This window comes from Clarias gariepinus, chromosome 1 (genome assembly GCF_024256425.1).
Source record: "Clarias gariepinus isolate MV-2021 ecotype Netherlands chromosome 1, CGAR_prim_01v2, whole genome shotgun sequence".
Lineage (NCBI taxonomy): Eukaryota > Metazoa > Chordata > Actinopteri > Siluriformes > Clariidae > Clarias > Clarias gariepinus.
In genome coordinates this window covers 38,275,836-38,291,444 of record NC_071100.1, presented here as the reverse complement: position 1 = coordinate 38,291,444, position 15,609 = coordinate 38,275,836, and the positions used below count along the sequence as shown (strand labels likewise).

Below are 15,609 nucleotides of genomic sequence, written 5' to 3'. Positions count from 1 at the left end.
TGTCCTCTCTATTAGACTGGATGCGTATCTCTAAATTAGCAGATAATCTTTCTGTAGGCGTCTAAATTCATTCTGCTGCAACATCATGAGTTATAACATCAATAAAGATTAGTGAGCCTGTTCCAGAAGCAGCAATGTAAGCCCGAGCCATGACAGGACCTCTATTGCGCTTGATTAATGTATGCATGTATGTTCAGGGTTAAGGGTAAATCCTTTCTTTCTCCATGCTTTGGCCTTTCCATCACTTTGGTAGAGGAACTCTCAGTTTTGAACCCTTTAAGGCTCATCTCTATTTCTTTGCAAATTCCAGTTGGACTTTCTGATCCTTACTGCTCACGAGACATTTGCAGTATGTTCCCTATATTTCTGCTCTCCAAGTCATCTTTGAAACTGTGGATTGTGATTAGTTCATCCTTGGCCCGGTAAGGGATGTTGGTGATGTCATTGCCTGTGTTTTGTGGGGTTTTCTTCACAGATCTCATATTTTTTCAGTCAGCAGCTACTGTTGTTTTTCTTAGCTAACCTGTTCCAAGTCTGGTCTTAAGTACACCAGTGGGTTTTTTTTAAGTGTTGGTTTTGACTCTGGTTTATTTTCTCCCATAGACAGCACTCTGGAGTAAACTTGTAAACAAACAGGATTCAATGACACCTGTGTCAAATAATTAAGCATACACATGAACATGTGATTGATTTGGGTTTTTTTTTAAGCACTTTCTATTGACCTAATGTAACAAAATCCCCATTCATTTATCTACAGTTAGAGCTATATCATGGTCAGGGTCACAGTGGATTTACACACAGTGGGTCTCTCACACTCTTACACCAGTGTTTCTTCTCAACAGTATAGGCATGGTGGGCTGCCATACCAATGAGACCCGCCTTCATGCCTACACGGCAGGCCTTTTAAAAACCTAATCCTGTCCAATATACGCTTGTTTGGAAATAATCATTTGCATTCGGGCGTCTAGCAGGTGCCTCTCCGTGTCTTCTCCCTACTTCAAACAGATTCACTTCTAAAAGCTCTAGTAAGAAAAACAAAACAAACCCAAGAACTGTGTTCTGCACAAGATCACTTAAAAAAAAGAGGAAAAAAAAAAGAAAAAAAAACAGTACTTTGAACACACTCATTTTTGAGTGAACTGAACGGATCGGTTTGCAACTAATGAAGGCAGGTGTTGTTAACATGCAGAGTAAGGTATGTAAGTAGCAAAGACTTCATTCATTTGTGTGCTATATTTATATTGCTAATACAGACATCTTGCATTTTAATACCAGCTTACTGAGACCAGCAAATCATATAGAATATCCCAGGAAACCCTTTTATTTTTTTAGAGCGAGTGGAGCAAAAAAGGTTCATTTTGTGCTACAGTACGTCAACCCATCTCTTTAGTTCTTAGTGTCTAGTTGAGTCTTGTGCAGCTCCATGGCTGAGATATTTGTATTAAAAATAAATAAATAAATAAATAAATAAATAAATAAATAAAAACTTGCTTTACCTTAAGGATAGTAAAATGCACTCCTGCCAACAACAGTAGTCAAAATAATATCAGTTCTGTTCGCTGTATGTTTCTATTGGACATGGTGGGCATAATGGGTATAAAAGACATATTATGGGTAAATTTGGTTCAAAAACCAGTTTGCACAAACTTGGGAGTTTATTATAGCTTTGTTATTCAATATACAGTATTTCATTAGCTGGATTTTATGTTTTTAATAATGTATTCATTAATTTATTTATAAAATATTCTTAAATCTATCCAACATTTCTATAAGTTCTTAAAGTTAATTTACAACAAACTAAATATATTATTAAGCTTATTTGCAATGATATATATATATATATATATATATATATATATATATATATATACATACACATTATTAAAACTTTAGGCAAAAAATGTCTTGTTCTATCAGCATTTTAATTTTTCAAATTTTTAGGACTTTATTTCGTGGGGGGGGGTAATGAATTAGACTAGAAATAAGCTTAATAATCTTATATTTGTTGTAAACTTATTACTGATTCTTGAAGCCAAAACTATCTACAAATTTTTTAAACCTTTTTTTTTTTTTTTTGCAGTTTAGGGTAAAGACAGCTTGTAGACTCAGACAGACACAGACGCGCGCAGACGCAGAATGACACGCGCACAGACAGAGACACAGGGGAAATTCAAAGTGGCCATTTCACCTTTCAGTATGAATTGTGTGAGGAAACCCTTGTGAAACTCTTGTGAAAGCCTGGAGGAAGCCCAGAGGAAGCCCACATGCACACTGTGAGAATATAAAAAACTCTCCACAGATTGTAATCCGTGCTCAGAATCGACCCTGGGTCCCTGGAGGTGGGAAAGGGTCCATGCCTCATCCTATGTTTATTCTATAACTCTAAGACAATAGAAATAGCTAAGGGAAAATATTTGCTGTTGTGGTTATCAAAACGCATAATTACGGAGCATCACAAAGAATGATCTTGCAGCTTTCTGAAAGAGCTTTCAGCAGCTGGTGTTTCTCACGGATACAAATCTATACAACAAATCAATGCTTACTGCACAACCTCTTCTTTCATTCCACTTTTTATTGCCAAATCAGTTTTTCGGTGCATCAGCGTGAAGCCTCTCATAAATTAAACCTTTGGTTTCCCGCTTTTTCTTTTTTTTTCATCTTCAGCCACGACTCCACACAAATACCAAATTGGACCAGTGTGCTGGCATTTTGTCACGGACACCGAGCTCATATCACCCACCTGACCCTGCACGATCAGGGTGTCATAGACGCAGAATGCTCAGCTTTCAGCCACCAGCCAGACTGCTGGAAGCACTAGCACCGCTCAAAAACCTCTGGTGAATACTGATTTATTTTGGCCTTTTACACAGAATCCTCACAGCCTCCGCTTAACTCAATCTCTGCCTTTCGACACCCACTTAGGGGAAAAGCCTCTTGTCTTCAGTTACAAGGTTGCTAGGCAATCTGGGCATTCGGCGCAGAAAGACGGGCCAGAATGTTAACGATGCCACTAACGATGATCTGGGCTGAGCAGGAACCAGAGCTGTCCCTCATGCCAACCCAATATAAAATATTAAAAGCTAGAGAAAAGCCGGACTGTTTCTTTTAAACCCGATTCTCTCTACATGTGTGAGGTGAGGTAAGGGAAGGTCAGATAAAAATATGTGTGCTGGGAAATCGAAGTGGCATTTAAGACTCTCAATGAGCACAGGAAAGGATAAAAAAAGAAAGTCGCATTTGGTTTGTCTTTCTATTATATAAGTAACCTTGATGGTACTATTCCCACTCCTACTTTGGCAGGCACTTCTTATTCTGAGAAACCTGTTGCCATAGCAACCTACCTCTCAGCATCTCCACACTTCTTGTGGGCTGGCAGAGCTTCTTCATCCCCCATCTTTTTTGTTTCCTTCCTTCTTTGCATGTCCGCTACATGCCCCCCCCCCCAAAAAAAAAAAAAAAAAAAACGCCTATGTTTCCTGTTGTTTAATAACATGGAAATAGCAGTGATCTTATTATAGAAGCAGGAAACAAGATAGAACTATTCCTGAAGTTTATATAAATAAAACTTTTATTAAAATGTATCAAAGTAGTCAAGCATACTTATTTTGTCTGTGCATGTTTAGTTATGTAAACATACGGTACAGTGCCATATTAACAGTAATGCCATATTATCTACAATTTTTATGATGTACAAAACCATTCACCGTTTCCAAATAAATAACATTGCAACACACAGGTATTTCCCACCTTACGAACATTACAGTTACAAATTCCCGCAGATACAAACCAACAGCGGTTCCACAAACAGTCATAAATGCAAACAAATCACAGCAGTAGATTACATGTATTGTACAAGAAATCGACACTGCAGTGCACCAGATGCCAATATTTATAATTACATACAATATTTTCAGTGTGTAAGTGAATGTATAAAATTCTCAAGTGTATGTATGTGGGTGCTGGTGTTACTTGGATGTTGTCAGATATCATAACCATAAATAAACCCCTTTAAAAGCTATGTGATATATAGTTAAAAATGCAATTATATAACAGGAAATGTGTTTTAGCTAACAAATTTAGTTAAATAAAAAAAAAAAATAGAAGGACAAAGTGAATCTATTACCATGTATTATTAATTGAATGAGTACAGTAGAAAACATGAATTCATCGTAAGTGGGAGAGATGACCTTGTGTTAACAACAAAAAAAGGCATTTTTTCAAAATCATTTGAAAATAAAAGTTACTCATGTGTTATATATACTGTGCAAAAGTACTGTGTTTTTGGTACAAACTTTCCTATAGATTTATTTCAAATTTTGGGACTTCATTATTAGTACAAAGACGTTTCTGATTTTCAAACACAAAATTACAAGTTACAGAAAAATATTTGTATGCAAGAAAAGAAAAGTAGCACTTTCACAAACAAGAAACCACTTTTTAGCAAAAAAAAAAATAAAAAAAAAGGAAGCTGCTGGATTTTGCATGCAAAAAAAGCAGGTGCAGCAGACAAGGAACTGTTTGTGGTTTTGCAGGAAGCTCAGTTAAATTTAGTTGCTAATTTCCTTATACAACTGCCAAACTGTACCCGAGACTAAGGGGTTCCCCTAGAAATTCTAGAAAAGAGAAAACATAATTTGACTTAATTTCCTCGCTTTTCAATACACTTTGTCCATTTATTGACATGCTTTCTTATTCCCTCATTAAAAAAATGTTTTGGGCTGAGCTGCAAGCCACAAAAGCAACAGAATTTTCGCCCCTTGTAGGGCTGCTTTCAGGGTACCGAAGAGGTAAAAGTCTGAGGAAGCAAGATCAGGACTCTTTAGAGGGGATGCTTTAACACCTCAAAGTAAAGTTTTTGCAGAGTGTCGACAGCGTGTGCAGAAGTATGCGGACGTGCATCGTCATGCAAAATCACAACACCCTTGGATAGCGGTCCCCTGCATTTACTCCGAAGAGTAGGCTTCAGCTCTTCAATCAGCATCTCACTGTAACAAACACTGTTGATTGTTGAACCTTTTTCCTGATAATGTTCCAATACTGGCCCTTGAGAATCCCGGGAATCTGTAAGCATCAATTTTCAAGCTGATGTTTGGTTTTTTTAACTTTTTCTCAGTCGGTGATTGAGGATGTTTCCATTGCATACTCTGACATTTACTCTTAGGCTTGGAGTGATGAATCCAAGTCTCAACATTAGTAATGATTCTATTTTAAACTTTCTTAAAGTTTTGTTCCAAATTTTATTTGCAGATATCCAGACACTTTCTCCATAATGCGCATAAAGAAGTAAAAATTACCATTGCCCGCTGCTCTTCATTCATTCAAAATAAGAAATAGGGCATCTATTTTTGCTTGCACCGCAGTTACAAATGAACTATTGCAACCTGTTCACAACTGCACAGCAGTGACTGGGGAGACAGCAGCCTTAAACGGAAAGCGCTGATAAGACAGTGCGGCCAAGAAAGGTTTTAATATAACTGTAGTGTGGACAATTTCTGGCTCACCCTTGTAGATATACATGCATATACTGCGTTACATATTTTAGTGTTAATTACCACTATGTATGGAAACTTAGGGACATTTTGTATTACTGGCCATTGATTCAATTTTGCATTTTTTCTAACAGACACCCATTTAAGTGGTGTTGCAATCATGTAGGATTTTACAGCATACCTATTACACTGTTCCTATAATGCAAGACAAGTAATCACCTTTTGGCTCTCTGCAGAGGTTCCATAGAGGCTAATATATAAGAGGTTATATTCGATTCAGGGGAATAACAGGTACAAAAACAGTACAAGGACACAAAATATAGACAGATGCACGCGCACATACCACTGAGTGAGATTTACAGGGAATGTGCAGATAATCTCTTTTTTTTCTATTCTACAACAAGAGCTGGTGTTTCAGTACTGACGCTTGCTGATGAATACATTTCAAGCAAACTCGTAACACGGTTTGTAACAATGGCACACCACAGGCCCAGTGCTGATAAAGCGTTTAAACTCACTGAACCTGTTTACTGTTTAAAACCAGGGAGCCATTTAGGACTGGCTCGCTACAACTGACAGGAACCTCGGCCCAACATTTTGATCTATTGTTTGTTTGCTTATGGGAGCAACTGTGCAATAAAAAGATGGAATCGCGACCCATGACAGATGATTGTTTATTTTGGAAAATTAACATGGTAGGAAGCTATAAATAAATGTACTTCACATGCGACCTTTGAAACATGACAGCAGGGTGGGGTTAAGCAGAAATTGTTACCATGACAACCTTGCTATATAAAGATTCAAGAATACAGAAAAGAATCTAAAAGAGATATTACCTCTGATAGTTTTTATTTTTTTTTAAACAGCACATCCTTCCCATTATAACCTGTGATCCTGTTGTCACTCACCACTTTCTCTTTGGAGCGCAGCACTCCAAGCTTTCCAAAGCGCACGTGAAAAGGAGAGCACTGGTAGGTCCCGTCCTTCTGCCGCACCACCACCACATCGATGCAGCCCGACAGCGTGGCCTGGTTAATGCCCTTATACAGCTCCTTCACTGTCACCAGCACCTGACCTGCCAGCTGCCCCACATAGTTCATGGTGTCCACCTGCTCAGGAACATGACAATGGAGGGGGGGAAAAAAAAGGAGGTCAATACAGATCAGCGCTTTCTATCAGTGTCTTAGGCCCTATGTTAATGGCTTCATTAGTTCCATTACAATGAACAATTTCCTTATTAAAGTGTACAGCACATCAGTTTCAGATAACACAATCACCGCCATAAAGCTTTTTGCCTATAATGAGCAGTTCCCATAAAATGAGATGATTAGATGTAACACTCGCATATTTTACATTACAAAATCACAGCCACCCATCACAGCGGGACTGAAACATTGGCTTTCAAGTCTCTGCACGTCATATTAAAGCAGGAGTTTGGCTCTGTTAATGTCTATCTATTTGTGCATGACCGGTACCAGACTCACAGTGGGGAAGCTGCAGATTATTCATCCCTTAGGCTGTCTCTCTCTTGGCAATGAAACTTAAATTCATGTTTTCACCAGAAAACTGAACGCTTGTACCTCAAGGCTAAGCAGAACCAGAACCTCAACTCCTGTGATATTTAATGACAATGTTAAGCTGAGCGGTGAGCATGATGAGCAAAAGCATGCCTGAGAGACTGCTTTGATAAAAGAGGCTATAAATGCTCTGCATAAACTAGGAACACGACCAAATACGATTTAGATTCCAATGACAATGTGATCTACAAGTGATCACAGGGACAGGAAGTGCATAACAGTGTTTGTTTGTTTTTTTTTGATAGTTTTTTTCCTTCACAAAGCATCTCGGCCAACAAAAAAAAAATTACATATTAAATAATTAACAGCATTTCAATCCATATGCAATATGTTTAGTAGTTTTTTTTTTAACTGTAAAAAACTTGGAGGAAAAAAAAGGGGGTAATAAATAAATGAATAATTAAATAAATAAATAAAAATGGCACAATGATGTTACCAACTAATTGTGTTTAAATCCTTTACCGAATAACTTGACATTCATTTTGGTCAGTTACGTTGATATGCACTCTTATAGAGATACGAGAGGCATAGGCAAGCAAGCAAGTTTTATAGCTAACTCGCCCTTGTATCTGGATAAACAATCAACACACTATGTAAAAATAAATAAAAAAAGGATATGGTGATACTTGGCGAAACATGTATTGCCACACAAAAGACTCACGATACATCAATGAATTGTCCCCATCTCTTAAAAGTCATTCCCCACATAAATTTTCTTTTTCTTTCTTTCTTTTTTTTTTTTATACAGTATGTTTGCATTTAAGGTGGTGAAATGTTGCCATTCCTCTAAAATCCTACAGGTGGCACACATTAATCTGTTCACACATAATGTTAATAATTTAGTATTAATAATATAGGGATTCTTATAAAATCGCGATACTGACAGAATCAAAATACTAAATTATGAATAAATATTCCAAAATATTATTTAAATATAAGATTTTATTAATTGGAGTAAGAAACTGTCAGAGGCAGAATTTACCGACAATATTAACAATGCCAACATTTTTTTAAAATATTTTATTAAAATGTTGTGAAAAGACTTTTGCATTAAGCCGCAAGTGCTTCAGGTTTGAATCCAAATAAAGGCAGATATTTGCAGCAATAAACAGATACACAAAGTGTAATTAGTTACACTGACCACTAATTATTTTGTTAACATTTTTCCACCTCGTTCTTTACATGAGCAGAAAAAAAAAAAATCTTAGAGCTATTAAATTCATGAGCGTGGTCAAACATTTAAAGATTTCAGACTCTAAATGATCAGACTCAATGTTTTTTTTTTTTAAGTATGATCAGACTTAAAATATTTTTTATTCTAGCACCAGGCCAGGTATTTTTTTTTTCTTTCACGAAGGCCACCATTGTGCTGTCTAAATGGGTGAATCTAGGTCATTCTTATTATAGGCTGCTTTACTTTAAGAAGACTTTGTACCGAGACTACATCACACCAGTATTTCATGAATATGACCACAGGAAACACAAAAGATAATACTTCCTTTTCAGTATTTAGATGCAAAAAAAAGTATATGCAATATTGCATACAAGTGTAAACTACTCAGGCTGGCTAGGATTACTTTTTACCCAGTGTTCATAATGTTGATGAAAATGGCTCCATTCTTCTTTGCAGAACAACTCTGATGAAAAAAAAAACTATCAGTATCAAACTTAGTGAGTTTTTTTTTATTCAATACAGGTAATGTTAATGTCATTGTGAGTTAATTATTGATTACTTGATGCAGTGACAGTTTTTCCTGATTATCCTGAGCCTCTTAAGAGAATCCCTGACCTATATGAGGTTTTGAAGTACTGTGCTAACGCTATCCAGTTTGTGCCAGACAGACAAGAAAACACAACACACTGAGCAAATAACACACAACAGAGATGAGGAAAAAAAATTCACAGAAGCAACTGGGGTGGTATGGCTTTTCTCTCTACAGTAGATTACAGCAAATCCTAACTTTCGGCATGCTGTGATTACACCTCAACAACCATTTTTCCCCCTTTCCTATTTTATCTAGCAGATGCAGCACAAGACAAGCTCTTCCTGAGAGGTTAGATCTTTTACCTAACCCTGATGTGCACAATAAAACTTTATTCTACTAATGCTTCTCAACTATCTTCAGTTAAAAAAAAAAAAAAACAACTCCCAAACTACATTAGTTTGTTACACCATGATCATTGCTACTTAAGTTGCTTTTTTCTGTTTAGGATGTAACCTGGATTTCTATCTGAATGCATGCAGTCATAGCAACGAAATTAAAACAGAACAGCATGTTAGAAAATCTTCTTCCACAAGCAGCTTGCAATGGCAATTTTTTCAGGCAGACAAGGTAAAACTCTAAGTAGCTCTAACCTGCTAAGTAACTCATTTGTTGCCATTTGAGATGGATGGCCTCGTGCGAAATGTCACCAGTGTAATATTGCTCTTATATATAGGTTCTATAAACAGCATATATTATCAACAGGCTATGATTGGTTTCTTTATTTAACCCTTTTTTTTTCTCCGCCAACACATATCCGTCCACAACTTGCGAGCTGGCGACTGACAGTTACCGACCGACAACCGAAAATAAACAATGGGGGTGGTAGACAGTCTGTTAAATCTCATAGGTTTCTATTAATATTTCACCTTATTAAATAAAAAATAGGCATAAATAGAAAGCTACAATCCCTCGTTCCACACACTAAGCAGCTCCCCTGATCATGATGGTTTAGAGAGGAATTTGGAATTCAGCCTTGTTTTATAAGCTAGTTAGCCTGATAGCTCAACTCAGTGTAATCAGATGAAGCATGAACTTTAAGACATAAAGTATATTGTCTATACATGTCTTGCCACAGGTTCTTTACAGCCATTATAGAATCCAATGATAATGTGTTTTTTTTTTTTAAAAGAAAAAAAGAAGTCTGACAGTCAACACAGACTGACACCGAATGCTGGTATCACACCTCACACATGGGATTACAGAGCAAATGAGAACAGGGAATTGTATATGAACAGAAATCCCTTAACGGCTGTTGATTTCAAGGGGGGAAAAAAACCTTAACGCTGCCCTTGAGACCAGATTTGTAAAGACATTTTTATTTGTAGAAAACGGGTGAAGTAATTAGAGTGCACCTGAAGGAAAAGTTGTAGGAACGTCCAAAAAGAGTGTGTATTCACCACAGACACTTTTTCAACTTAAAGTCTTTCTCAGAGGCGAGATTACAGTTTTGTGCAAAAGCAAATAACTGCTGTAGAGCAAGGATATCTTAAAAAATGTTTTGTAGACTTGATAAAGAAATTAGCTGCTTAGTTTTATTGAACATCTTGCAGAACCAGCCACAATCCTTCTAAGAACTGTCACACCTTCATGCAAAGCCAGAAGCCTTTTTCTTTTTTGAAAAGCGGTCTTTTACATGCCACTTCAGATCTACAGGCCTACAGACATTTTCCTGTAAAATTAAAATTTTGTTCTGGAACACAATTTCTTTTTTAACAGACTTAGTAATCATGAAATAAACACGTATAACAAAGTTTCGCTATAAAAAAAAAGATTTTGCATACTACTGTATGTTTTACACATGGGTAATAAACAGGAATGAATCGCATCTTCGAGAACTTGCACTGCAAAAATTCACAACAAGGAAATCAGCATTCTACTAATTATACATCTAATACACATTACCCTAATACATTCTTTAAACACCACTGTTCCCAAACTGCACAACCCGTACAATTAAAATGCTGTATAATGAGCGCACGCTGGACTCGAGAGCTCAAAATCAAAACGATTATATGTTATTGTATATGGTCACATGAGCACATTGTAAGTGCTATTAAAAAAAAATAAAAAACTTCAGCAGTTTTCATACACCACCAGCCCCATGCAATCTACAATGCCTGTAGAGGAAAAAAAAAAAAGTGTTGTAGAAGCATTTTAGCTGACTCTGAAGCTCTATTTTTGTTTAAAACAACACCTCAGGTGCTGTTACAAAGCTCGTTATGTGTTAAGCCATTTATTTCACCAGGTCAGAGACTGTTTTTTTTTCCTTTTTTAAATTCCATCAAATGTTTGGGAGAATTTATGAATTTTTGTTTAAGATGTAAAATCTTTGTTTGTAGCAAGTAACTATTCATATAACCTTTTGTTTTGTATAGACAATAATGTACATTGTTAGGACAGATTTGTGACTGAGCAACAGTTAAAAGATTACCGTTAAAAAAATAAATAAAATCACAATCTTGATTCATACATGCACACAATCCTATTTCTGATTCACTTGCCTTTCTGTATTTTTCTGATCTTTTAGATAACATTGAGTTCACATGTTTGCTTATTTACTTGACAAAAAAACAGATTGCTGTATTTACAGGTGTGTACACCCTCATTGATTAAACAGAGTAAAAAAAGGTAATGACCTGTTTCTGATTGGCACCTTTCAAAGGTCTGTACTGTAGCTGGCTAAGGTTACAAAAAGCAAAGAAATAAGGAAAATCTACTTTAACAGGAAAAGTGAAAGAACTCACTCATCCCCTTTACTGCTTTATCCTCTATACATACACACTCACACACATTGTTCTCGAAATTGGGCAATTTGAGAACACCAATTATGTCTAATTTATATCACCAAATTTGCATGTCTTTGGACTGTGGGAGAAAACTGAAGCACCCAGAGGAAATTCTTAACTTGTGTGCAAGAAATTTTCGGTTAAAAAAAAAAAAAAAAAAAAAGGAGAGAGAATCATTTGAGAGAATCTTGAGCTCAATTCCCTTGGAGAAAGATTGTGATTCATATTTTGGCAAGAATCATGCAGCCCTACTTTTGAGTCATACTTTTTCTTCATTCAATATTAAATTTAATCAAAATTGTGGAAGCCTGTGTCGTGATTAAAAATCGTTTTTAGCGATACCCTCCGGTGACGACTTGAGTCACAACACAATGGAATTAATGGTAATAAACTTCCCACTAAATACAACAGTGCATTAAATGACTCTTGTAAAATCTTTAACTATTTCGAAGGTTTGTGCTGAATTGTTGAGTGAACTGCAGAAACAGCAATCAAGTTAGCATGTGTTCTTAGCATGTGTTCTTTCCTAAGTTTGGTGTCAAAGAGTGAAAGTAACTTTAAGTTGATGCGCGCTCCCCACGTAATGTAATGAAAATAGGGTTACGGCCAGCATACAGCAGAACGGGCCCAGTGTTACCTGCCAGCCCAAAAATGGTACATATTTGACATGTCCATTAATTTCAGATTTTAGAGATCCAACCCACAAACTTTCCCCTCCATCTAAACACACGTAAGGGTAAAATCAAGTAAAAACATTACTTTCACAAAAAAATTGCACAGTTTTTTTTTTATAAAAGCATCAGCATTAGCAGTACGTACACCAAACAGTCCATCTAACTCACTAAAGAGATTGGAGGAGTGAACAACCAGCTCAAACGAATACAAAAGGACCGGGAAATGCTATCTAACTAAGACTGATATGTCAACCAGATTATGTGAAACACAAGCTTACAAAGAATTTAATGCTGCTCTTGACAAGAAATTCAAAACACCAGGATCTGTTCGTGTAAATTCCTTGACTGAGATAACTCAGGTCAGGGGGCCACCGAGTGGCGCACTGGTAAAGTGCTTAACTTATCATCTGGAGATCGAGTTTGATTCCCGGGTGATGCTGTAGTAGTAGTAGTAGTAGTAGTAGTAGTAGTAGTCATCTTAATGTGGGAGCCCCCTAGTGATGGGGGGAATTGGATAAGACTAAATTAGGAAGAAAATTGGGAAGAAAAAAAATTACTAAAAATTAACTTAAAAAAAAAAAAAAAAAGTCACAGTAAGGAGTCACTTTGCGTAGATGGTTGGACTAAAAAGTGTTTGACTTTTGACACTCATCATGCTCTGCTTAGTTTGCCTCACATCTGGCATCTACACACTGGAGTATTAGAGGGTGTATGGTGAAACAGATGTATTCCATATGTTATATTAGTCTTTATTTTAATGTTTCAATGTTTCTTCATGCGTATTAGACTATTTTTGACACCCCACTAGACTGATAACTCTTATCATCCTTAAGTAAATTACTAAAACAAAAACTGAAAGTAAAAAACCAAAACGAAAGATAAATGAGGCAACAAAAAAATAAAAACTAAACTGAAATAAAAAAAACAATTTAAAAAATGAAAACAATTATATCCTTAATAAACAGTTTTTATGGATCAGCGCCGCTTGTTTTTTTTTTTGTCTTTCTCGACTGACAGTACACCCATCTTAGTCTATTTAAGAAAGCTGCCATCTGCTGCATTTAGTGCCTCTCAGTACTTGCCGTAGCAGAAGAAACAGGTACAGGAACGGTAGTGCAACTACTGTTCACTACTAGTTAATCGATAGCGGATGGCATCATTCTCCCGGACAGATTTTTAAAAAGGGTGCGCAAATATAGTCATGGGACCCTCAATATACTTGGGCAGCCTGCCAAATTATACTCTATATGTGGGGAAAACACTGTCGTCTGCACATAAAACAGTGTTATGGTTGCCTTTCAAACATTGACAGAGGTGACAAAAGAATGTCCTTCTTTAAAGAATGTCTATCTATCTATCTATCTATCTATCTATATATAGATCATCTTTTAAATGTCAAATATTTTTGCGCAGTTTGTGTGCAATGGCATTACCATTGCCACAATGTGTTATGTTTCTTTGACCCCAAAGAAACCGAAAAATATAGTAATTTTTAACCCAATCAAATGTATTTACTGTTGGTGACAATCATCAAATATGTAATCGTCTGTGGCTTTCCAGTTAAGCACAACCGCACAATAATGGAGAAAAAAACAAAAAAGTAAGTGCTCCCAAAGCTGCTTAACTTTGGTGAAAAAAGCCTCAGCTTCATTACATGTTTCAATTAACAGTTTTGAGTTTAAGCACCAGTAAAGCAATAGTAGATGTGTTTGATGCTATGGTTCAGACGTGAGGTCTTTTCACCTTGTAGCCTGGGACAATGCCAGGTACTGGTATCGGTACTCGCCATCAACAAGTAGTCAGTCTGACAAAAAGTGCTTTTTCCCCCTTCAGTGCATCCCTAGATCCCTAGTTTTATTAAAGACATGCCATAATTACAGTGCATAGCAATAAATTCACATTAGGTTATTTACTGCCATCCCTACTGCCTTTTTTTAATACGTAAAATAAGTTGATCCAGGGCATTTATTAATGATTATTCAATAACTTCCACTTATTAGTGGATCAAATCAATGTACATGCTGATATTTACAGTCGTGCTGATTAACAACACAATAAATCTATGATAACGATGGAATTCCTTATCATGGTGATTTGATAAACTTCCCAGAGCAATAAATAGGAATCAAAAGTAAAACCAAATGTCTTATTGAGCAATTCGAAGCTTTCGAAGTGTTCCTCTTTTGAAACGATCATCTTTAAATACAGTGCAAAGTAATCAAAGTACATTAAAAAGTAGTGGTAGTAGTAGTAGAAAAGAAAAAGATTTCTTAAAGTGGGACAGGCATCTTCAGCTTTGGCCAGTTACAGAATTAAGCAAAATACCAAGTTAAACAAATGTATGGTAATCAAATTAGTATATTGTCTTCATACTGCTAAGGATACATTTTATCCAGCTATTAACAATGACAAACATTAAGCAAATGCACAAATGCACAAAATCTTAAAATGTGTCCAAATATACTATGCCTGAAAATATTTGTTTGTCAATTAAGAAATGCAAAAATCTATCCCTAATATGTGAAATAAATTGAAAGGGAGTCATATACCAGGTCCTGGCCTTCTGACAAATCCTAATATGGGTTTACTTACAAAAGACCAGGGTGCCGTTAGGGCTGAAGAGTCCTCCTGCCCTCTGTTGTCTTTCTCCATCCCACTGCAGGGAAGGTCTAATTCTGGCCGAAAATCCAATTTCTTCATTACAGCGAACACCTCAAGCATATTTTGGACCTTTCCAACTCGTCCATGTGCTCCTGCTTTTCTGTCATACTAATGCCTCATATACTGTATGCACTTGGTCTTGCAAGTATAAACATGTCCTGGTCGTCATCCTCAGATAAATTTTGCATACTAATATATTTCTTACATGTTTTTCTAATGCACAGAGTAGTCAAGTCATCCAATGAGGTAAGAGCACACCCACTGTGTGACCCATGAGGACCGGGACACAATTTCAGCATTTTATAGACAGATAAGACGACATGATTCGTGGTACGGACGCTGCTGATAAGGGTTATGCATGCGGGTGTAGGGTGGGAATGAACTTCACCGTGGCTGAGAGGCCATCTTACTGACTCAAAAACACGCACAGTCAAGTTAATGATTTTACCATGAGGAGCTTGTGCTTCTGCGAAATCAGCCAACTAGCAGGGAGGACAGAGTGGAATTTTACCCTTATCCTAAACTCAACCCGAGTTATGACGTGACCGTTCAGCTCTGCGCTAAAGGAAAACAGGATTGGCAAACAACAGTGCATTAGTCACAACACTTTTCTCTCACAGAGAATTCTCCATAGTAGTAATAATAATAATAATAAA

General features: G+C 36.5%; 1 protein-coding gene across 1 annotated transcript in view; it reads right to left on the bottom strand.

The window, feature by feature from the left end:
* The window catches only part of lpin2 (lipin 2), a 32,749-nt gene extending 17,544 nt beyond the window's left edge, over positions 1-15,205 (bottom strand). The window contains exons 1-2 of the mRNA XM_053483578.1: positions 14,885-15,205; positions 6,398-6,598 (exon numbers count right to left, since the gene is read on the bottom strand). Coding sequence (XP_053339553.1) covers positions 6,398-6,598; positions 14,885-15,013 — 330 coding nt within the window. The 5' untranslated portion in view covers positions 15,014-15,205. The remainder of the gene's footprint in view (positions 1-6,397; positions 6,599-14,884) is intronic.
* Positions 15,206-15,609: the final 404 nt, after the last annotated feature.